The 23,790-nt window shown below is 40.7% G+C and overlaps 3 protein-coding genes across 5 annotated transcripts; 2 read left to right on the top strand and 1 right to left on the bottom strand.

Annotated features, from left to right (window-relative positions):
* The first annotated feature begins 1,835 nt into the window (after positions 1-1,835).
* On the top strand, positions 1,836-9,084 carry LOC123499771 (adenosine deaminase-like protein A). Its single transcript, XM_045248236.1, has 9 exons — positions 1,836-2,000; positions 2,434-2,584; positions 3,308-3,488; positions 3,727-3,841; positions 6,193-6,324; positions 6,736-6,874; positions 7,265-7,365; positions 7,767-7,826; positions 8,428-9,084. Exons 1-9 carry the CDS (start codon positions 1,962-1,964, stop codon positions 8,572-8,574), a joined length of 1,065 nt encoding a protein of 354 aa, XP_045104171.1. The 5' UTR covers positions 1,836-1,961; the 3' UTR covers positions 8,575-9,084.
* Positions 9,085-9,708: 624 nt separating this feature from the next.
* On the bottom strand, positions 9,709-13,254 carry LOC123499767 (electron transfer flavoprotein subunit beta-like). Of its 2 annotated transcripts, none has more exons than XM_045248229.1 (6): positions 13,098-13,254; positions 12,405-12,563; positions 11,740-11,979; positions 11,221-11,361; positions 10,487-10,674; positions 9,709-9,912 (listed from the first exon to the last, which is right to left on the bottom strand). In XM_045248229.1, the coding sequence occupies exons 1-5, from the start codon at positions 13,149-13,151 to the stop codon at positions 10,504-10,506; spliced, it is 765 nt and encodes a 254-aa protein (XP_045104164.1). In that variant the 5' UTR covers positions 13,152-13,254; the 3' UTR covers positions 9,709-9,912; positions 10,487-10,503. The 2 variants fall into 2 exon arrangements, with proteins under 2 accessions (XP_045104164.1, XP_045104165.1); XM_045248230.1 differs by having other exon boundaries at positions 9,709-9,906.
* Positions 13,255-13,907: 653 nt separating this feature from the next.
* LOC123499768 (phosphatidylglycerophosphatase and protein-tyrosine phosphatase 1-like) lies at positions 13,908-20,188 on the top strand. Of its 2 annotated transcripts, none has more exons than XM_045248232.1 (5): positions 13,908-14,110; positions 15,868-16,027; positions 16,624-16,704; positions 16,981-17,178; positions 17,296-20,188. In XM_045248232.1, the coding sequence occupies exons 2-5, from the start codon at positions 15,869-15,871 to the stop codon at positions 17,416-17,418; spliced, it is 561 nt and encodes a 186-aa protein (XP_045104167.1). In that variant the 5' UTR covers positions 13,908-14,110; position 15,868; the 3' UTR covers positions 17,419-20,188. The 2 variants fall into 2 exon arrangements, with proteins under 2 accessions (XP_045104167.1, XP_045104166.1); XM_045248231.1 differs by having other exon boundaries at positions 13,908-14,192.
* The last annotated feature ends 3,602 nt before the right edge of the window (positions 20,189-23,790 follow it).

Here is a 23,790-nt window from a genome sequence, read left to right as displayed (position 1 = left end):
ATACACAAGTACCTGGGTGTTCAGATGAGCTTTAGGAAGTCTCTTCAAGCCGTCCACTATGTTCGAGACCTCTGTCTGCCACGGCTAGCACCACTTCGGCTGCTAGCCAACAGGGGCCTGGGGGCGGGCATTCCAGTCCTAAGAATGTTCTATATATCTGTCATACGGTCCCTTATTGATTATGCCGCCCCTGTTTTAATACAGTTTAGTGCCACCCAACTCCGTCCCCTGGAGCTTGTACAGAATGAAGCCATGCGGATAATCTTGGGATGCCCCAGGACTGCACGGATTGAAGTCCTCAGAGCTGAACTGCACCTGCCGAGTATTATGTGTAGGGTACAGGAAATTACTTGTCGCACAATTAGTCGGATGCTATGCACGGGCTCTGACTCTCTAAAGGGATCACTGACACCCCTGTATCATGATTCTCGCACTCCTACAACACCATACCTCAGGAAGATCTTGGGAGTACTGACAAGTGTAGGTGTAGCCGAGGCTTGTATTAACGTTTTTATGTCACCGCTGCAACCCGCCTGGAACCCTCACCGTGTCAGTGTTGATATTCACTCCCTGCATCAGCCCAAGAGGGACTGGCTCCCTCATGCGCTGCAAGACATGTTCATGACTAAATTGTCCAAGTACCCACACGTTCAGGCTATTCATGTTTATTGTGATGGGTCAGTCAATGGTAGCAGGATGTGGGCTGTTCATCCGTGACTACATCTCTGCCAGTCTTTACACTGACACGGAGGTTTCCAGGCGGCTCCCTGCACCCATGTCTTCCACTAGAGCAGAACTGTATGCTGTACTGGAGGCGCTCCACATTGTGGCGCCTCTCCATAAGAATGTATATTTCTTTATTGACAGTCAGGCTGCATTGTACGCCCTTCAATCCACCTCCCCATGGAGTTAATAAGTGTCTTGATCTCATCCACGCCCTAGAAGGTGCCGGTGCCACGGTCCATTTCATCTGGATACCCTCTCATGTGGGTATCCCTTTAAATGAAAAAGCAGACCACCTTGCTCAGTGTGCCCTACAAGATGACACAGTGGACCCTGGCACTGAGTACACTCTGGGTTATGTTAAGAGTAGCATTAAGGACTTTGTACAAAGTAGCATTAGTGATCAGTTGGAGCTTAGTTGGCATAGGGGCAGTAGCACTAGTCTTCACTATGCACGTGTCTCCCAGAGCTGTGCTTACACCTACGGGAGACACACTGCATCACATGACAGGGTGGCAATGAGGCTCAGATTAGGCTACAAATACTTTTGGGAAGTCAGTGCTTCTGGTGTGTGCTACACCAAGGGGACACATTCTGCGTCACTATATCATGGAATGTCCTCTCATTGCTAAATTTAGGCCACAAGGTCAGCATGACTTGTACAGCCTCATTCACCATCTCCTAGACTCTGCCATCCTCAGGGATGTACTCAGGGAATATCCTCAGTTTGCTCCCAGACTGTAGGATGTCTTAGGCAATAAGATGTGCAATATGTGTATTTATTTATTGAAATACTTGTATTCTTGTTGTGTATACTGTCCAGAGTTATTTTTGTGATACTTTAACCATAAGTCTTTGCCCAAGGGGGGGCGGGTTGGCAAGGCCCATCCTCCTCCTTTGTTGTAATTATGTATTAATTCAACAATAAATGTATCAATCAATCAATCAAGAACATCATCTGAAATTATGAATTGAGGCTCAAACAATGTTATATGTAGTCAATTATCATGAAATTGATTTACTTAAATTTCAGATGCATTTGTGTGCAACTATACATCCGTGTAAGCTTGCAAAACTTGCCCCAAAAAGTACTTATTTTCCAGCACGAATTACAAAATCTAGCGCTGTCTGGCATCAAAACGCTGAGTGCGAAGTCACTGCGAGCAGCACCGTGACGCATCAGCTGATCGAAGTCTACATGGTAGAGTGATATATTTGCGTAACTCGTGATAAGCGTCATGGAGCTGTTGGATTACTGCAGGAGTTTGCCCAAAGTGGTGAGTCTGTTCAGATGGTACCAGTAAAAAAATGCAGCTGTATTATTAAGTTATACCAAAATACACCGAGCCAATTTTGTTTATTATTTTCTTCAGTTATTCGATGAACTTGGCATGAAATAGTAGACATAGTGAAGAGGGTTTCCTGCTGTTCACCATGTCAGTGACAGGATGGAAAAACTAGATTATTAAAGTCCTACCAGAAATACATAGAGTAATTAAGTTTCAAACTAATTAGAACCTAATCCAGATTGCTGATATAGTCTAACCAGATATGAAGCAGACCTAGTCTAAGATAGAATTTAGAGCCACCAATTCATATCTAACAAAAACCAGGTAGCAAGTTTTAATCACTGCTACAGTATTTTACAAAATTTGATGTGTTAAGAATGTCTTAGACAGAAGCACTTGATACACTCACATTATTTGACAGGAGCTCCATGCCCACCTGAATGGCTCTCTCAGTGATGCCACGGTACTGAAATTGCTGAGTGCCAAGAAGCAACAGGGTGATGACTTCTCAGCCTCAGCGGAGCACACACACACACACACACACACACACACACACACACACACACTGCGTAGTGTAGTGGTTAGCACGCTCGACTCACAATCGAGAGGGTTTGGGTTTGAGTCCCACCGGTAAGCGGCGAGGCAAATGGGCAAGCCTCTTAATGTGTGGCCCCTGTTCACCTAGCAATAAATAGGTACGGGATGTAACTCAAGGGGTTGTGGCCTCGCTTTCCCGGTGTGTGTTGTGTGTTGATGTGGTCTCAGTCCTACCCGAAGATCGATCTGTGACCTCTGAGCTCGCTTCGTAATGGGATAGACTGGCTGGGTGACCAGCAGGCGACTGAGGTGAATCACATACACACACACACACAACAGAAAAGGCCCAGGTTTGAGTCTCAGTGCAGTGAGGCAAATGGGCAAGCCTCTTAATGTGTAGTCCATGTTCACCTAGCAGCAAGTAGATATGGGATGTAACTCAAGGGATTGTGACCTCACTTTCCTGGTATGTGGAGTGTGTTGTGGTCTCAGTCCTACCCAAATATTGGTGTACGAGCTCTGAGCTCATTCCGTTATGGGGAAGGCTGGCTGGCTGACCACACACTATGCTTGTAGAGAGGTTGTAGAGTAGGTACGGAGAAAGTTTAATTTGATCTTAACTAAAAGATTGGTGCTCTAGTTGAGTGATGTTCTCACCTACTTATTCAAACTGGGTCACTATAGATTACTTATATACATTTATTTTTGCAGTGATTCCATATAGGTAACCATGAATTTGTGTTACAGGTGCTTTCAAGTGTTTCGGATCCTACATTCTATCACCGATAACTTAGATGCTGTGCGAACCATCACTCAAGATGTGATTCAGGAATTTGCTTCCGACAATGTGAAGTACTTAGAGCTGAGAACGACTCCCAAGAATATCCCCAATAAAATGACCAAGAAGGAGTACATGGACACTGTGTTAGAAGCAGCCGTGTGAGTGTCACTGCTGTTGCCACTTCTTATTTTTTTATTTATTTTATTTTTTTTCCAGTGTAACCTAATAATTGTATGTAAATGATCTCATATGTTTCTGTGCATGTCACTCTTTTCTTTGAGATTTACTTGAAAAAATTGCAGATAATAGTATTTTCTTCCAGTAAATATTCAGTAGGGATCATATTCAATGTTTAAAAGATTGAAATGTTCATTCTGCCTTTTTTTCTTCCCACAGTGAGGCAATGAAAAAGAGCAACATCAGGGTTTGCCTCTTGCTGTCTATAGATAGAGCTAGAGGTGTGGAAGATGCTTGGTCAACCCTCCAACTGGCTAAGGAGTACCTCACTCATGTAAGGCAGCAAATGTTTCCCTTCAGTAAAGACTGGCCTCTCATTCTGATTTATTGTCTTATTTTTCTCTCTAAGTTCAGTATTGTGAGCATTTATTACACAATGTATTTTCTTACTGTGTATTTTGTTTTCTTGTCTTATTTAATTTTGCATAATTTAAAGGTAATGATTATATGTATATATACTAGATGATCATCCCTCCTGAAGATAGTCAGCCAAGATACCTAAGGTGCTCTCCCCTCACCACACACACACACACACACACACACACACACACACACACACACACACACACACACACACACACACACACACACACACACACACACACCTTGTTTGGCTTACTTATCAAATTGTTTGAAAGTTTTCAGGTGTCCAGCAATACAGAAACTCTGGCATTGCTAAATAGTGGTTTGGTGGATCGCATTGGGCATGGCACCTTCATCCACTCTGACACTGGTGGCTCAGAGGAATTGCATACTGTTGTCTGGAAGCAAAACCTGCCATTGGGCAAGTCCTTCCCCGTCCCTTATATGTGTTAAACTTAACCAATATCCTAATTATATAAATGACATGCCAAAAGGAGTGAAGAGCTACATAAATCTGTTTACGGACGATGGGAAACTGTGCAGAGTTATAAAGCAAAAAGAAGATGGTGAAATACTGCAAGAATATCTAAATAATATCTGGGAATGGGGTAAAAAGTGGGAGATGGAATTCAATGTGTACAAAAGCCATGTCATGGAAATGGGAAAGAGTGAAAGACGACCAGTGGGAATCTATAAGATGGAAGATGGAGTAGAACTGGAGAAAGTAAAAAAGGAAAAGGATTTGGGAGTGACGATGGAAGAAAATAATCAACCGGCAAGCGATATTGATAGAATTTTCAGAGAGACATACAATTTGCTAAGGAATATTGGAATAGCATTTCAGTACATGGACAAAGAAATAATGAAGAAACTGATAAGTACTATAATAAGACCCAGATTGGAATATGCAGGAGTAGTGTGGACCCCTCACAAAAGAAACACATAAGGAAGCTGGAGAGACTACAAAAAATGGCTACAAGAATGGTCCCAGAACTTGAAGGGATGACATATGAGGAGAGACTAAAGGCTTTGGATCTTCCAACATTGGAGCAGAGAAGGGAGAGAGGGGATCTCATACAAGTTTATAAATTGATAAATGGAATGGACCAAGTGGACAATGAGTATCTGATCCTGAGAGAAGAATATGCCAGTCGAAGCACAAGATCGCATAGTAAGAAGCTGAGGAAGGGAAGATGTGTAAGAGATATTAAAAAGTATAATTTCCTGCAAAGATATGTTGAGACGTGGAACAGTTTGAACGAAGAAGTAGTGTCTGCAACGAGTGTGCATACTTTTAAAGTAAGATTGGATAAGTGTAGATATGAAGACGGGACCACACGAGCATAAAGCCCAGGTCCTGTAAAACTACAAAAAGGTAAATATAACTAGGTAAATACACATACACACACTTAGTATGTACAAAACAAGGATAACCAGGGTCTTATTACTAGTATGTACAAAACAGGGATAACCAGGGTCTTATTATGTTGTATGTATTTGCTGATTCACTCACCTGACACAGATAAGTGCCTTGTGATATGTGACTCAGGTGAAACTCTCAGATTTTGAAGCACTAGAATAGAGAAGCAAAAAAGAACTTTTCTCAAGTGTTGTATCATGTGACTAACAAGAAATTATTAAGTCTGCATCACTTTTCTGAAATTAAGAGACTGTTTAAGCACACATTCATGGTTATCTTATCATTTTACATATCATATCCTTATCTTTTTTCTATTATCCTATTTTGCAGTCATTGTTGAAATCAACTTTTCATTTTAGTATTTGTTTCTCTTTAGTCACACTCATGGATAATTAGCTACAGAGAGTAGGACAAACATAATTAACCATAAAGGGAAAGAACCATGCTTGTTCTAATGAAGTGAATGCACTGAAGACACTCAAATGCTTCATGGAACATTTAGTTAGTATCTGTGGAGAGCAGTATCTGGAATGTTGGATGCTAACTTAAAGGGTAAACCAGATACTACCTTGTTGTACTGGCATAAAACATTTTGATAAAGACCATACAGTGTTAAGAAGATATAATCCAAATACTAATCTGTACCTCGGCTGGGATTTGATTCTGGGCTCCCAAAGCTGAGCTGAACACACAAGCTTTGGAGTCACAGCTGCTTATCTTGAAAGTGGATATTTTTTACTGTAAAATTTTACATTTGAATCCATGATGATGGTGATGCTATGGACAGCTTATTGTAATAATGTGCTAAATATTTAATCATACCTGAACTGCATGACTTGCAGGATGTCTTTGGCTCTCTTGTCTGTGGCTTGGATGTGAGTGGCAATCCACACTCAGGGGATCTGAAGGACTATCTCCCTGTACTGCAGGAGGCACAGAAGTGTGGCTTCAAGCTAGCAGTGCATCTGGCAGAGGTGAGATGCTCCTGGTGTGAAGAAAAACTTATTTACACTCCTTTCCTGTAACCACTTCAGCAGTGTTTTGTATTGAGGTGTCTCTTTGATCAGTATATTTGTTCAGTGGCAAAACATTTTAGCAGGATCTCAGAATGATTTGTAAAAAGATATTGGTTATCTCCTCAAGGAATGTCTCATTCTAGTAACTATCTGTGCATCATCTGGTTGACATGAGAGTCAATAAGACAAGATGTTTAAATGTCCTCATTTCCAAGTACTTTATCATATCTTACCTGTTTTAGATTCATAAAATAGAAATCTAACAATCTTAAAGTTTCAAGAATGATTGTGTCTGTTGTGATGCAAGATACCTTTTTTTTTCTTTTAGCCTTGTTTGGCTTACTTACCAAATTGTTTGAAAGTTTTCAGGTGTCCAGCAATACAGAAACCCTGGCAGTGCTGAATAGTGGTTTGGTGGATCGCATTGGGCATGGCACCTTCATCCACTCTGACACTGGTGGCTCAGAGGAATTGCATACTGTTGTCAGGAAGCAAAACCTGCCATTAGGCAAGTCCTTCCCCATCCCTTATATGTGTTAAACTTAAGGTTAAACTTAATTAAGGGGGTCCAACTTTGTGAGGTTTTACTCTACTTCATTTACTTGCTGCTCCTGTGGCCAGCATATCTCTTTTTGGAGGTCTACTGATAAGGAGTTTGATGCTGCTTTGTCCTGTGAAGTGAAGTTAGATATTGGAGGCTTGTTGGCTTTATAGCTTGTCCAACAAAACTTTGAATTTCTTAGTAGTACAGCCTTTGATGGTTTGGATGTGTGTGGGCAAACTGAAGAGTCTAGAGTTTCTTTTTATCGTGTAATTCCTTTCTTTATTAATTTTAATGATGTTATTATTTGTGTATTTAATATATTTTTTAACCATGCAGTGTATTATACTTCCACAGAATTGTGTTTTTCATCTAACATCAAGTTAGGAACAGTGAAGAATGCCAGCCATCACCATCTGGGATTTTGGAAAAAAGAAAATCATCCAGTTGTGATCTGTGTAAGTTTTGATATCTACACTCGCTCAGGGATTTCAAGGTGAAATAACAATACACTAGTGTGCTCTTGCCATTCCTTGATAATTATGTTGTGCCATGTAAGAAAAAATGTACACTAGAATTAGGTTTTTGTTATTTGTAATGGTTTCAGTGAAAAAAAAAAAAAAAAAAAAAGATATTGAGAACCCTGTCCACTACCATAATTTATTCCCCTGAAAAGTCTATCAATCCATACTTACATAATACTTACAATTCAGAATAGGTATGTGGATATGTTTGACTTCTTTGCTTTAGATATATTGGATGTCAAAATTCACACACTGGGTGTGGATGTCATGTACATAAATTAAGTTTCCTTGTCATGCATTGTGATCCAAAATGGTGTGTACCTTGACTTTTGCAGACTGATGACAAAGGTGTGTTTGCCACATCCCTCAGTGAAGAGTTTTTCTTGTGTGCTCAGGTAAGAATGATTTTTAAATTATTTTTTGATTCCAAGAGCTGACTGCAATAACCACTATATTAGTTTTTTTTTTTTTCCTTCCCAGTGTTTTTTCCACTTGGTGGTGCCTCTGATTACCATCTCTCTCTGTACTTGAGTCTGATTTCTTTCTATTGATTTGATATACACTAATTAATTATACTTTCTCTTAGCTATAGGTGTTCTCTGATTTTTTTACATGAAATTGTGTATATATCTAGTTTATAGTAGGGGTAGGCAGGAATTGGATATGATTCATCATCATTTTGTTTAATGTCCTTTCTTTTTGTAGGTTAGATGGGTATGGAGTAGTTCTCACTTTTTCCACCAACAGACTATCATTTCCCTGATGTTCAGTATTCTTATATATTAATTACTCCACCTACCAAATCCATATTCACCTGCTGCACTACACCAATTCCACACAGAACTGGTTACTGTTACACTTGCCCAAGAAACCAGTTCCTTGAATACTTGAGTTACCAGCTGCCTCCCACCACTAGTTTATAGCGAAAGGGAAATCTTTAATCTTTTTCTAGAGTCTTCCCAAGTTTTAATAACTACACATATTTGTACTTTTCAGACATTTCATCTTACTGAGGGTGAGCTCCACAGTTTATGTTTGAGTGGTGTTGATGCTGCATTCCTCTCTCAAGTAGAAAAACAGCGACTCAGGCAGGAGGTGCAGAAAGAGCTTGATTCTTTAAAGGGAAAGTTAGCATGTCAGTAATACTCATTTGTTATTTGTAACAGTTTCAACTTTTTCATCAGTAGAATATATTGAATTGATGGTTCAATCCAAAACAATAATTACTCTCACTGAGGTGTGAAACACTGAATCAGGGGGTGCTGTGAACTTACTATTAACTCCTTCATTGCTGTGCCGCATTTTCATATTAATTTTGGTTACCATTTAGTGATTTTATACAGCTTCAAAAACTTATATGGGAATTAAAATAAGTCTCTGGCCATTAATTTTTTGATATCCATAAACCCTTCATAATGCAAATAAATTTGTCTATTGTACCCAAAAATCATGGTAAAAATGTGCCTCAGTATTGAGGTGTGAGCTCACTGAATGATTCCCTTTCTGTCTCACAACATATGGAGCAAGTCACAGCCTGCCCTCTAAAAACATGTTTCTTCCTTCGCACAAAACCACATGCACCATTATTACACACACACACCCATCACTCAAAACTAAATTAATATGATGACTCCTACACCAGCTTCATAGTCCTTATTAGTGGAGGGAACTAGTGCCTTGTGCCTACCATCCTTTGAAGGTAAAGGCGGTGTCACACTAGCACTTTTTCCATCGTTTTTCAGAAAATCGACTATTTTGGCTGCGGCCTGTCACACAAATGGCGTTTCGTCGTCACTTCCCGCCAACACAGACCGACAATGTAAACAAACATGGAGGCCACGCTGCGGCAAAGATACACTGCTCTGAACGTAATACTGTGTATTATGAAACTTAGACAAGCTAAACAAGCCAAAAAGCATGCATGGATGCGTTCATGGTTAGTGGTAGAACTAATGCACGTAGAAGCAGGTTGAGGAGACGCCGCAAGTCTTGTGGTCTTGATATGTAAACAAAGGCGGAAAATTTGCAGACGGAAACGATCCCTATCGTCTGACAAATTCATGCGATAAGTTCATGCGGAACGTTGGGAGCTAGACGGAAATCGCATTAATCGATGGAAAAAGTACTAGTGTGACACCGCCTTAATGGATAGATTCAAGAAGTGTAGTTGCCAATTATGTCTATGATATCCAGATAATTTTAAGGAATACCTGTGTTAATTTAAGCTCTACATACAGTAAATGGAGTGAAATGCACTAGTTATTATAAAGAAATATCTTCATTTTATATATTTTATTAAACCTGTCTCTATAGAATGTTTTATACAAGAAAATATAAATACAGATTGTGTATTAGAGAAATCTCTGAAGAACAGCATATTTGTGAAGGATAGCTTGCCCACAAAGAAAATATGTATGTTGCATTGATTGGCAGAAGGTGTACAGGAGTGTTGTGATTCCTCCAACCACAGTCACACTGTACCTGGGGAAGAACGGTAACACTGATTAAATGTACTACATATGTTGCCAGAAACTCTTGAGCTTAAAAACAAGCAATCCACTGTAATTTTCTACTTAGCTGCCTTACAAGTTTTCATTTACCAGTAAATACCATCATACCATCTGATACTGTTGTTACATAAGCAGGCCACAACAATTCCTTCATTATACATTTCAGATACATAAATTCAAACTAAAACTTTGCATGGGCTTAATGAAAATAAATCAACAACAAACATTATAAATGTGCTTAAATTTTAAATACTACAGTGCAATCCCAAGTTTTACTGATTATTTATCTACTGTTTTTTTTTCTTAAAGTTGCAGTCAAATTTACACATTATTACTTGGAATCTATATATCAAGAACCTTATCTATCTTGAAGCAGAAATTTATACCACATAAAATAATGGTGATCAATCTGATATGAATACAGTAACCAATCTGTATGGTGTTCTACTTTACAGGTGCTAAGTTTGTGACAGTGCAAACCTTGGTGTAGAGATGAACACTGTGTTTACGTAACAATTAACCAAGAAGTTTTGATTTTCACTTACGTCCATAATCAACTGTGCTAAATGCGCCCAGCATCCTTCAACTTTGTAACAAGAGTGTCCACATCCTCCACTTTGATGCCAGCCTCTCTCACAGGTGGATCAGCCACATCCAACACTTCAAAGTGAGGAGATGTATCCACTCCAAGGTCAGCAGCCTTCATCTTCGCAATCTTCTTCTTCTTAGCTTTCTGGAGGATAGTAAGGCATGGGTTACAACACACCAGTGATCACAATTCAGTTGTACATTTCAGATGTGTAACAATATTGCCTTATTATCTATTTCAAGCTCCTCTTTTAGTAATTTCTTGAGTGTATGGATGGTAATTTATAAGTTATGAACTCAATGTTCTGTGAAATCATGGATTCAATTTCTTTATGATGACACTTGATGTAACACATTGCAGACTGACAAATTCAAATTTTACCAGATATGCAAGAGATTAATCTTACATTTTCAGTTGAATTCCCAAAAGAAGACTACTCTGGAAGTTGTTCACTATATCCTCTATAATGCTGAATACAATTTATTTCTTATGCTGTCATGCATATACTTACATTGTCTTCACAGGCATCAGAGAAGTTACAAAATACCATCCATCCTGAACTCTACTAAATGTTGTTGCTAGAGAAATAATAGTGCTTGGAATGAACAATTAATTATTCTATTTGCTGATACTCTTATTAGAAGACTGATGAGTTATTTCCTGCTGAGCTATAAGTTACCATGAACTCACCATGATGTTGGGCAAGGTGGCATATCGGGGCTCATTGAGGCGGAGATCAGCAGAGACCACAGCTGGCAACTTCACTTTGATTATTTCCAGCCCTCCATCCACCTCTCTTGTCACCTGCAGCTCACCATCAGTCTTCTCAATCTGACATAGTGAGCTGATGGTTAAAGATATGTGTGGATTGCTTATGCTATAGTAAGCTGGCTAGAGCAGAGATCAAGCAATGATCATAAGGATAGGAAGTATGCAGTTATTGAATTAAGATAATCTCTAACCACAAACACCAGTAAAGCAATATATATATATATATATATATATATATATATATATATATATATATATATATATATATATATATATATATATATATATATCTATCTATCTATCTATATATATATATATATATATATATATATATATATATATATATATATATATAGAACTACTGGTAAGAAGGAAAAAGAAACATTACTAACTTGTCAAGATACTAGGAGGGTAAAAAAAAAGGAAGAACTGACAAACCTTGGAAGCAAAGGTTGCTTGAGGCCAGTCAAGCAAGGCAGCTGTCATCTGGGCAGTGGCATTGGAGTCATCATCAATAGCCTGTTTACCAAGCACAACCAAGTCGGCCTTCTCCTGCTCCACCAGCTTAGCCATGATTTTGGCAACATGCAATGGCTCTAGTTTCTCCACCTCCTTGGCTGGAATCTCCACATGGATGCCTCTGTCAGCCCCCATGGCCAGAGCTGTGCGAATGGTCTCCTGCAATGGAAAGGTGATGGTGATCAGAAAGAGGATGGAAAGACCTTGTTGAATTACTGGAACCTTGAGTAACTTCCACTCGCATAATTCATTATTCTAATGCAAGGAAGAGGGTCAAGAGTCTATAGGATGTAGTAGAAGTATGATTCTGAAACACTGCATGCCTGACTGCCAGTGTCCAACAGAATGGGATCAGCAAGTCTTGTGTATCATCATGGGAAAGGGAATGAATGGATCAGGTAGGAGCTTGGATAGGAACTTTTTTTTTTTTTTTTATTTCTTCTTTTTTCAAACTGATCATGAAAATACAAAATAACCCAAAAGCAACACAGAGCTGACACAAAGATGAGTCTTTGAACCTGGCAGGTTGAGTAAATCTCACCAATACATACCTTTATACCTATGGCTGTTGCTACCACTCTTACCTGTGCCTGGGTTGGGCCACACGATATGGCCACCACCTCCTTTGCTATCTTCTTCTCCTTGAGTCGCACGGCCTCCTCGATGGCTATCTCATCGAAAGGGTTCATGGAGTGCTTCACGCCATCCGTCACCACCCCTAGCTTGTCTGGCCGCACCCGAATCTGTGGGTTAGATGCAGCATAAGATAACGGTCAGAAAATTGGTAGCCTTTACCTCCTTAGGGACAGTACTCGAAGTCAGCAATACCTAACCTAACCTGATCTAGCTTTACCTAAGTTAGGTTAGGTAATACTAGGTTGGATTAATGTCTCTAAGGATAAACTAGTGATTTCTGAGATTTTCTGCAGTACCACAGATGGTGCCCATCATACCTACAGCAGCAATAACTTCCATTAATTTTTCGTTGCAAGTGACAATTTATCATAGTTTTGCTTTCCCAACCCGAACACTTCTTTTCCACCAGGTCCCCAAGGTTGTTAGGGATCAACAGTAGAAAATGTGAGTAAATAGAATAATATTTATCTATTTTCTTCTTGTACTGAATTACATTGAATATTGCTTTGGAGGTCCAATTCCTCTAGTATCCGGGGCTTACCTAAGTACCCACCAATCTTATCAATGGAGCACCTACACCGTAATTCCTACTCAATATACAGCCTGGTATTTAGCAAACAATATTATGATAGGCCAATTACCTTCACGGCATAGTCAATCACTCTCTTGACGCCCACAAGCACCCGGAGAGACATAGTGATGGTGAAAGGAGAAGACTTGATGGAGAACAATTGGACCCGACCCCTTATCCCTTGTACCCGGCGAGTCGAAGGTCTGTCTTGCCTTACCTCAGGTTTTAATTTCATATTATCACATCAGAATTATTCAAAGCTTATGTGAGATATATCCATTTGTTACATAAGCAGGTATGTTTACAACGCTGCCTATGTTTTAAGCGGTATCATTGCATAACTGTCCAGTGATGAAGAATTGTACTGCCAGTGGGTCGAGACTTTCTCTTCCCTGCATAAGACCTCTACATGGAAACAGTCTAATTTTTGTAGCTTTCTTAAACAGAAAAAAATAGTGACAAAGACAGCAATTGCTAGCTTTTGTTGGATAGTTTTTATATTTTCTGGGTTTCGGGAGGTTGTTTATTTGCAGGAACACTAGTAAACAGGCACTTAGAAAGTTATGGCGCGGTAAAAGTTACAATAGATAGTTATTGTAGAATGAAAGACGTAAGATGAAAGGAGAGCTATATGGACTAACTGGAAATTAGTAAATCACATGGGCCCACCCCATGACCAATTATAGGAGAGCAAAGATTTTGAACATTTCTATAACCATACTCCAATCCTTTGAATTCTTTATTCAAGACAACGATAGTTGATTTCAGTCTAATTGCTCTTTTGATCAGTTTTGACGGTGGAAAAGCAATTTTGCTCCTGGCGGGAGTAATTTGCACGGTGGGAGGAGATTTGGCATGACAACGGCATACGGTACAAACATACATCAGCTGACCGGCGGCGGCAGGCGGCAGGTGTGGTGGTGTGGAGGGAGGACCGCGCTGACATTTCCACTCCCCAGTCCCAGTCCTCCCCCGTCCCCCATTGAGTTTATCTTCGTCCACCACTGCTCTCCAGTCCACGAGCATCCCAACCATTGAAGCTTAAGACCCACGAGCATCCTTGGGCGCAACCTGGAGCCAGTGGTCAGATCCCCTGCGTGGTTGTCTTCCTTCATTTCTTGGTGGCTCGGGTTTCTTCACGTCTCATGACCTCCAGACCCGGCGAGTGAGTGAGAGGGAGAAAGGAAGGGGTGCTTTCCCGCTCTTCTCCTCCTCTTTCTCGTCCCTCCCGCTTAGCTGCTTCCCCATCCTGCTCCTGCATAACCGGAAATTACTGACCCTTCGTGCATTGTTCCCACTTTCACTATGTAGGCAGTCTTAGCAGTGTGCTGGTGCTGGTGAGGCTCAGGGAGTTCTCTTAATAATTTATTTCATGCATTCATCTTGAATCATTTTCTGCTCATTATTATCAGTTTTGCTTTATTTTATTATTATTATTTTTTTTTTTGTAGTATACACTATATGTGAAGGTTTTGAAATGGTTACCTGCTCCTTCTTGTCCTTTTTTTCTCTGTCATTTGTTATTATTATTATTATTATATTTTTTGTCCTTGCATGCTATAGGTAGGTCTTTTCCTCTCACCTCATCTCTCAGCAGTGAGAAGATAGTCAAGGCTGACCTAAAATCCCTCTGATTTTGATAATTTGTGACCTCATCAATATGCAGCTCTTCATTCAATCACTGCTCACTCTAATGTGAACTGTCACCTGGCTGATTGTACATTCAAGTAGGTGGCTGCGACAATGAACTGAGCGCTATTCATCATGAAAGGGAGTTGAAAATCTATTATATTCTATAATTTTTCCTACGTCTTAGAAATAACATTATACTACTATGACTAATGAACATTAGCGGCACACACAATAGATACGATCACATTTAAGTAATGTCAAAGATATAGGGGAAATTATAGAATGGAATATGTTTTTAACTCTGTTTGACAGTGGTTGGTGCTTGGGCCTTTGTTGTAGCCTTCTACTCATACAGTGTAGATTAAGATGATTTATTCATTTGGAGGCTCTGGATTTAATCTCATTGTTGCTTAAAGAAATCATGTATTATGTTTGGAATGCTGACCTTTGACAAAGAATATATGCTTATTGCAAAGTGTTGCTGCATTTATCACACTTAATCAAACACTGATCATATGTCCTCAAGTAAGGTCCAGTCGTGTGTGTCCAGTGGGTGTGTTAGCTGACAGACATTTGTATTTAGCCACAGAGAGTTGAGGAGAATAAGGAAAGCCAGCACACCACAGCAGTGATTAGTACTATCAGCTTTTTATTTAATTCTTGCCAAGACACTTCATTCTGAAACTCATTAATCTATTCATTTTCATGTTTACCTTGGTTATTTCCATAGTTTTTTTTTTACACACCCTTTATGGTGTCTTCCTAGAAGATTTAATTATGCAATTATTCTCAACTTCCTTTCAGCACTTGGCCATTTACTACCAGCTCCTCCACTGACTGACTTCTTTTGCTTTTGTATCTTTGGAATTGTTCTATTCCAGACTTACTTTTTGGATGAATACTTATGCTTTAAAAGCTCAACTTAAAGTTACACCTCTTGTGTTTTTGTGGAACTTTTGCCTTGTATCGTAATATGATATAACAAAGCAAACCATACCATACCATGACATACCTCAGTGTAAAGTGATATACTGGTGTAATTACTTAGACACTCTCTGTTGGGTGGTATGGAGGTGCACACAATACAAGGATGGCTCCCCTCAGCTTCCATTGTGTGCATGAAAAGGACAGATAAAGCAAGACAAAAATAAACTCCTTTGTGTTTATTCATACTGAGTGTCTGAGGTGCTCGCTGTCTCTCATTGTAGCATGGGCCGGAGCATGGGGTGGGCATTTGCTCGGCTCACCTTCCTCCCAACGCTGGCCTTCAATGTGGCCATGCGAAGGGTGTCGGCAAGGCAGTGGTACAACCGAGTGGATGACCGCTTGATCCTGGGTGCGCTGCCCTTCCGAGGCATGACCAAAGAGGTGAGTGAGGTATTGACTCATATAAGAAACTATGCCATTTCTAATTATATTATAACATTGATTAATTGCACACATGGAAGGATATTTTATTTTTTGCATTTTATAGTGACATGACAATCAGCCCAACAAATCATGAGTTGTCGTGTTCATCTTTACCTAGCCAGACTCTTGCTGATTGTAAGTTTCAAAGCAGGAGATCGTTTTTTAGTAATGTACCTTACATAGTATGTCCCTCCTTCATATCTGTTTCTCAATTTTGTATGTTTCTTCAAAGATGGGCATGGCAATTATTGTATCAGTCTGTTGTATATTTTGTTTTCACTATGTTCTTAGGAGGGAAGATGAGAAGTAAATCTGTTGACCAGTGTATTTGATTTAGATTAGGCTACTTTGAATTTTCCCTGTAATGTGTCATTGATTTTTTTAATAGTTGAATGAGTAATACACTATGACATTGTGAAGTGGGAGGCTTGCAACAGTTTGCATGGATGTGTTTCATTCTTCCTCATGCCATTGTATGTAGAATATATAGCATATTAGCATGCAGATTGGGTCACTCTTTTATTTGTTTTATTTATTTTTTCCATTTTTGTCAGTTGGTGGAAGTGGAAGGAGTGAAAGGTGTGGTGTCCATGAATGAGGACTACGAACTGATGTGGCTAGCCAATGCCAAGAAGGTATGTGCCATTGGAGTGGTCTTCATTTAAGTATTAGTCTTGAATATTGTAGGTAAGAACTAATGTTTTATCTTGTGCTTAATTGATTGATGGAGGAAATGAACAATAAAAATGAAAATTTCTTACAACATCTTACGCACTACTCTGGTGGTTCTCACATTAAAGAATCCAGATCAGAATAAAAGTTAAGATACTTTATTGTAATACCTGCATTACTTAGGTCTCGAGATCCTGGTGACAATGAGATCAATGAAATCAACAGATTATAACCTACAGGAGTGGGAGAGTGTTGGAGTCAAGTTCCTACAGCTGAGCACAACAGACATTTTTGAAGCACCAAGCCAGGAGAAACTGCAGCGTGGGGTGGAGTTCATCCAGGAGATGGAGAGCAGCAATGAGAGTGGTTCAGTGTATGTGCACTGCAAGGCTGGACGTACCAGAAGTGCCACGCTGGTTGCATGCTACCTCATGAGTGTGAGTTTGTATCTCTGCTGAGACAATTCAAATTCATTCTTTTATATATGCTTGAATGAAGTGTCCTAGGCTCACTAATCTTGGCAACATCTGTATATTGTATTTTTATCTCCACAGAAATACAAGTGGAATCCTGAGAAAGCATTGGCACACATTGTAGCAGCAAGGCCTCATGTATGGTTGGGGCCACAGCAACACCGGGCCTTGGCTACCTTCTATGAGACCGTGGTACAGAGCTGACAGCCATCCTCCATCACTGCTCAGTGATGGGAAGGCTGACACTCTCCTCCATTACTCACAGTGTGGTCTTCAGGGCAATCTTTTCTCACACCTCTCAGGGATGGCCCTCAGTCAGGCTGTGAGTATTAGGTGTGTCTGAAGCAAAGGAAAGGAGGTCATGAGGCATTCTGTGTTTTCAAACCAGCTCTCTTAATTAATCTTTTAGAATCTTAGATGGGTATGTGTCATGTTGCTGCTCAATACATTTATTTAATATAGGAATGGTGCTCCCTTCCCTCCCCCCCCCCTCTCTCTCTCTCTCTCTCTCTCTCTCTCTCTCTCTCTCTCTCTCTCTCTCTCTCTCTCTCTCTCTCTCTCTCTCTCTCTCTCTCTCTCTCTCTCTCTCTCTCTCTATATATATATATATATATATATATATATATATATATATAGAGTGTGAAGTATTATCTAAAGACCTATTGTTTACTCTATTTTTATAATGATATTTCGTATAGTAACCTTAACCAGATAAAGATGTTGACATTTTGATGTTTGTAAAGTTTATTAGTTTTAATTGATTTTGCTAAAAGATAATCAGAATTATTTTAATTTATCAATAAAAGTTATCAATTTATTTCTTCTCTCAGTAGTGTATGAAGTAGTATGTAGCAGCTGTAAACTTTGCTGGAAACACCAAGTTTTGGCAAAGGAAGTTAGGTTAGTCAAGTTAGTCAAAGTCCTGAGTCACTATTTATATTGATGATTACCTTACTTATACAGTATTTGTACTTATGGGACCCACTGTGAAGGAAAGTAACCTCATTGGATCTCCCCTTACTCAGTGATAGTGGCATCTGTGGCAGCTTCCTGCAATACATGGGTCCGTTAATCTTACAGAAAATTAATTTGTTATATGAACAAAGATATGTAAAATATGACTGATATTCAAATAATTTCTGCATATTTGTTTTTAGTATACTAATAACCATTGCAGGCTCATGGCATTATAATGTTTTAAAGGGTGTGCTTGTTGTGTTACTTGATGTGTTGCTTTATGATTCGCCGTGGTGCTGGACACTCCGTAGATCTTGGTCAACAGCCTGTGAAGTGCGAGTGTTGATTTGGACACGTACACTGTGACCTTGTGGCTTGTTAGGATCAGATAAGATTTTGTGTGTAGCATCATCAGGAGAGGAAGAATTGTTTATGCCTAGGCTGTGTAACTTGCTGGGAAACTACTTTTGATTTGTAGCGTTATCATTGGTAGTGGAGGAAGGGACGTTTCATCGGTTTATACCTGTGATTTCCCTACTGAGTGAAGGAATTAGGTACATCCATCTTGTGGAGGGAAGCATCAAGTTTGTCAGAGGCAGGACACAGCCAGACAGTAGCTAACTCCCACAGAAAGGTTCTAGGGAAAGAATACTATTCTATAACTCTTCTTTCATCTCATATTGCTTTTAATTTCAGTAGTATTTTGTTAATTATCTGCATTTCCTCCCTCCCCATTCTCTTCCATTCTTTTTCTTTATTAATAATCATGATCTCTTACATCACGTGGGACAGCTTTAGCATTTTTCTGTTCCTGTTTCCAATCTTGAGGTTTGTTGTTTGATCAGTGTTACTGTGGGCTTGGGAAATGGTAATTTAGAAGACAGTTGCAAGTTTAAAAGAGTTTATTTTAATATTTAGCAAGAAAATCTGTAGTCTTCTAATAAGCGCGGCGAGCGACAAGCTCTTCACTCTTCAAGCCACCGTAGACGATGGTACTATCATATTTATACACGTGGGTAATTTATGTACATGAAGGCATTTCTTCAGGGTAGACAGTCAGTAGATTTAATAGTGGGGAGAGAAACATTGGAACTTTGTTTTGTGTTGAACCGTTGATGACCTTGACCCAACAGACCGTCTTGCTTTTGTTTCGCGTAACACTCATTGCTTACTAGGCCTTCACTCGACACCACAACCGAGAGGAAGGTAATAAAACATTATCTTATGAGAAACATTGATAAAAAAGCATACAAGTTTGGGTATGGAGGTGATAGAGCAAAATGTCCCGAGGGTGAGATGGGCGAGGGAGGCCAAGGGAGTGTTGTGGTGGGAGTGAGTGTGGTGGCGCCGCCTTGTTTTGAGTGTTGTGGCGCCGCTGTGGCTGGCCAGGCGGTGAGGACATTGCAACACAGCGACCTGCCTAGCCAAGGTAAAGTGAGGCTTATTCATAGTATTCGTTAAGGTGGTGTTGGTGCTGGTGGGGGTGGGCGTGGTGGTGATGGTGGTGGTGGTGACGGAGTGGACACATTGTTGGGGGTCTTGGGAAAGCTGCAGAAAAACTGCCTGTGGAAGCCCTGTGAATGAGAGGGTTGGCCTGTGTCCTTGTGGTTTAATGCTATGATGGGTGTCTTCTCCCTTGCCACCCACTGCCTCGTCATCACGCCAGAAAATATTGGAAACCAAAATATAATTTAGTGTTTGGCTCTTGACATGTAGCACCAAGCTATCACAGTGTCAGCGTAGCTCACGAGACCAAGGGAAAGTTATAGTTGCTATTATTTCCAGCATTTAATATCTCGTTGTTGTGTACAGTGTCTGCACACGTGTGGCAAGAGTGAATTTATTTTTTAATGTAACCTAGTTATATTGACATTCTGGTGTGTTGTTGTTTGTTAAGGTTTAGAGTGCCTCATGGTGCGTGTACTGTACATGCAGCCTGTTGTGGGACATGAGTGGTGTTGATCTTCATACTTAGAGATGGTCTACAATTCCTTCTATAAATAAACACCTGTTGCATTGCAGTCTTTGCTCCTTCCCTGCAGGGTCTTGTGGAAAGTTTTGAATTGTGGTCATTTACTGACAAAAGCTTGCAAAGAAATAAAGGGAATTTCCCCAAAGATTTAGATCTAATATAATTTGTTTAATCATAAGACTGTAAAGTCAAACAAATATATCAAATTAACCTCATTCTAAATCATGTGTATCATATACTGTGTAACCTCTTGACTTTGGTGTGCAGGTGTCCCTCACCATGGTGTGGGTCTGTAGATGGCAAGGCTTCCTCAGCAACATTTGGTCTTGCTAGTGTCTCAGAGTGTGAAGACACTGGCCTTGTAAGTCTCTCTCTCTCTCTCTCTCTCTCTCTCTCTCTCTCTCTCTCTCTCTCTCTCTCTCTCTTTCTTTCTTTCTTTCTTTCTTTCTCTCTCTCTCTCTCTCTCTCTCTCTCTCTCTCTCTCTCTCTCTCTCTCTCTCTCTCTCTCTCTCTCTCTCTCTCTCTCCTCTCTCTCTCTCTCTCTCTCTCTCTCTCTCTCTCTCTCTCTCTCTCTCTCTCTCTCTCTCTCTCTCTCTCTCTCTCTCTCTCTCTCTCTTTCCCAATACACAAAAAATGTGGCAAGGGCAGTCCATAATGTTGTACTAAATCATTGAAGTCGATAATGATTAATTTGGTACTAGCAAATGTCTAATGAACTTGTAAGCTTTATTTATCACTGATTTGTTAACAATGTATGGTCTAATGATCAATATGAACTAAATTTAATCATCCTATTACTACTATCTTATCAACTATTGCATTGCTTACATCACCAAGTTCTTGTACTCACCTCTAGGCTTTCTTTTCCTCTTACTAGTAGTTGTCTTACATGTTTTCCACCTCTTACGTGAAAAAAAAGGAAAATAACATTACCAATAACTGATAAACCTACTCAAGACTGGCACCCAAGTAGGCCTTTGTGTTTAATCCTTTCTTGTTGCCCTTGGCCAGATTTCCCTTCTAACATTAGAGAAAATGAATAAAGAAATATAGTTGGTGATATGGGTGGTGGTTGCAGGCAGGCAGACTCCCCCTCTCACACTGCACTCAATACCCATCTCAGTAAACTGGAATCAATATAGCCACTCATACACACACTATTCAACCCTCTGAGGAGTTCCTGATAGCAGGTGGTAATAAGGATAATTGAACTCTTACATAACCTTGCATAATGACACTTCTACTCACAACCCCTTCTCAACTCTCACACTGGTAAGGAGGACAGAGGCAGGGCAAGGCAAGGCAAGGCAAAGGAAGGGGAGGCTGAGGGCAGGCATATATATAATAGGAGTGTTGTGTCGTGAGGGTGAAAAATTGTTCCATCTCAAATTGTGTGGAAGAGAGAGAGAGAGAGAGAAAAAGCTGGATGTATTGAATGGGTGTGGTTGGCTTGAGAGAGAGAGAGAGAGAGGCAGAGGCGGGGTTTGAGTCAGAATAAAGGCGGCAGGAGTGTTTGGTGAGACCAGGACCCGAATAATTAAGTTTGCCTCCCAACTCCTGTGGTTCAAAGAGAAGGTAGTGGTGGTGGTGGTACAAGAGAAGAAGTATTAAAATCTCTCTCTCTCTCTCTCTCTCTCTCTCTCTCTCTCTCTCTCTCTCTCTCTCTCTCTCTCTCTCTCTCTCTCTCTCTCTCTCTCTCTCTCTCTACCTCCTGTGTTCCAATGTTGTAGTTAATCAGTGACATCGAAAGCCTACTGGTTTAGCCTCCTCCTCCTCCTCCTCCTCCTCCTCCTCCTCCTCCTCCTCCTCCTCCTCCTCCTCCTCCTCCTCCTCCTCCTCCTCCTCCTCCTCCACCTCCTCCTCCTCCACCCGCTTTAAAACAAGTTGATGACGTCACATTGGATGCCTGTAACCCTCTTCCTCCTCCTCCTCCCGATGCACTGGGTATTGACGTCATCAACACGGCGTGACGTCATGTGTCCTCGGCGTGTGTTGATCCTGGACCCCCTTGTCTCTCTCTCTCTCTCTCTCTCTCTCTCTCTCTCTCTCTCTCTCTCTCTCTCTCTCTCTCTCTCTCTCTTGAATTATTTGTGGAGTGGAAAATTATATCCAATAGTTGGTTGAAGTAATGGTGGTGGTGGTGATGATGATGATGATGATATGAAGAATAGTAATTATATATATTTTTTTCCATATGTTGCAATAATGATAACTTCTCAGCAACAACAGCAACTACTACTACTACTACTACTACTACTACTACTACTACTACTACTACTACTACTACTACTACTACTACTACTACTACTACTACTACCACCGTCATAATAATAATAAAGCCCCTCTCCCCCACCTCTTCCCCCACACCCTGCCAATATTTTGTCCTCGCCATTACCTCTTCCTTGGACCTCCCGGCGACCTTTCTCACACAACCTGTTAGCAATCACCTTGAGAGAGAGAGAGAGAGAGAGAGAGAGAGAGAGAGAGAGAGAGAAGAACGTAACTTAGAATACGAGTGATAAAAGAAGGAGGGAATAATGGGCGATAAAAGGGACGAAGGAGGAGGAAGAGGAGGAAGGGAAGGAGAGTAGGAAGGAATGAAGGAAGGAGGTATTGGAGGAGCCGAAAGAGGAGGAGGAGGAGGAGGAGGAGGCAGGATCAAGAAGATAAAGATGAGGACGCAAGGTGAGAAAAAGAAAGGAGTAGGAGGAGGAGGAGGGAGGCAGATAAAGGAGGAAGGAGGAGTCAAGCAGTGAAGGAAGAAAGGAAGGCAGGGAAGAGAAATCAAACATCAGAGGAAGGAAGAAAGGAAGACAATCTGGATAAGGATGAGAAGGATAGAGGCTTGAAAAGAGGAGTAGGAGGAGGAGAGAAAGAGGAGGAAGAAGAAGAGAGATGATGGAAGAGGAATAGTAATCAACCAGCAGAGAGAGAGAGAGAGAGAGAGAGAAGAAAGCAAGGAAGGAAGCAATAAGGATGAGGAGGAGAGCAAGGAGCGAGAGAGAGGATGGAAGGAGGGAAGAAGGTGGGAGAAAGAGGTGGAGGAGAAGGAAGATGAGGAGGAGGAGGAGGAGGAGGAGGAGGAGGAGGGATGAGAGAGGAATCAGGCAGGAAGGAAGGAATGAGGCAAGGAGGCTGGCAGGATAAAGAGACAGAGAACTCTCCTTAATGACTTGACCCCCTCGAGACTACTACTCATAACTCTCTCTCTCTCTCTCTCTCTCTCTCTCTCTCTCTCTCTCTCTCTCTCTCTCTCTCTCTCTCTCTCTCTCTCTCTAGATCATTATTTGCTGGATAGTAAAAGTGACGGGGATTCCTCAGAGAGAGAGAGAGAGAGAGAGAGAGAGAGAGAGAGGCAGAGGCAGGCAGGTAGGTAAGCAAGCAAGAGAAGACAAACGAACTCAAGATTTTCACACACACACACACACACACACACACACACACACACACACACACACACACACACACACACACACGAGACCGTAATGCAGCAGGTATACCGTCTCATTCACTGGTTTGTCGATCCCACACCTGCCGATAGATAACTCCCAACCTCTTCAGAGAGAGAGAGAGAGAGAGAGAGAGAGAGAGAGAGAGAGAGAGAGAGAGAGAGTATATACGTGATTAAAGAGCGTGGCTTCCTCTTT

Source organism: Portunus trituberculatus, chromosome 50 (genome assembly GCF_017591435.1).
Source record: "Portunus trituberculatus isolate SZX2019 chromosome 50, ASM1759143v1, whole genome shotgun sequence".
In the NCBI taxonomy this organism is placed as follows: Eukaryota; Metazoa; Arthropoda; class Malacostraca; order Decapoda; family Portunidae; genus Portunus; species Portunus trituberculatus.
Note: the sequence above shows the minus strand (reverse complement) of the source record. Positions and strands in the feature narration are given on the sequence as shown.

What these genes read in the sequence shown, in the direction of transcription:
- LOC123499771 (XM_045248236.1), top strand. Translation starts at nt 1,962, where the DNA reads ATGGAGCTGTTGGATTACTGCAGGAGTTTGCCCAAAGTG. An exon ending in ACTGTGTTAGAAGCAGCCGT is followed by an intron (nt 3,489 to 3,726) that starts GTGAGTGTCACT and finishes TTCTTCCCACAG; the next exon opens with TGAGGCAATGAAAAAGAGCA. An exon ending in TAGCAGTGCATCTGGCAGAG is followed by an intron (nt 6,325 to 6,735) that starts GTGAGATGCTCC and finishes GAAAGTTTTCAG; the next exon opens with GTGTCCAGCAATACAGAAAC.
- LOC123499768 (XM_045248231.1), top strand. Translation starts at nt 14,173, where the DNA reads ATGACCTCCAGACCCGGCGA. An exon ending in TCCGAGGCATGACCAAAGAG is followed by an intron (nt 16,028 to 16,623) that starts GTGAGTGAGGTA and finishes CATTTTTGTCAG; the next exon opens with TTGGTGGAAGTGGAAGGAGT. An exon ending in GGCTAGCCAATGCCAAGAAG is followed by an intron (nt 16,705 to 16,980) that starts GTATGTGCCATT and finishes TATAACCTACAG; the next exon opens with GAGTGGGAGAGTGTTGGAGT.
- LOC123499767 (XM_045248229.1), bottom strand. Translation starts at nt 13,151, where the DNA reads ATGTCTCTCCGGGTGCTTGTGGGCGTCAAGAGAGTGATTGACTATGCC. An exon ending in AAGCAACCTTTGCTTCCAAG is followed by an intron (nt 11,362 to 11,739) that starts GTTTGTCAGTTC and finishes TCACTATGTCAG; the next exon opens with ATTGAGAAGACTGATGGTGA. An exon ending in CCACCTTGCCCAACATCATG is followed by an intron (nt 10,675 to 11,220) that starts GTGAGTTCATGG and finishes ACTATCCTCCAG; the next exon opens with AAAGCTAAGAAGAAGAAGAT.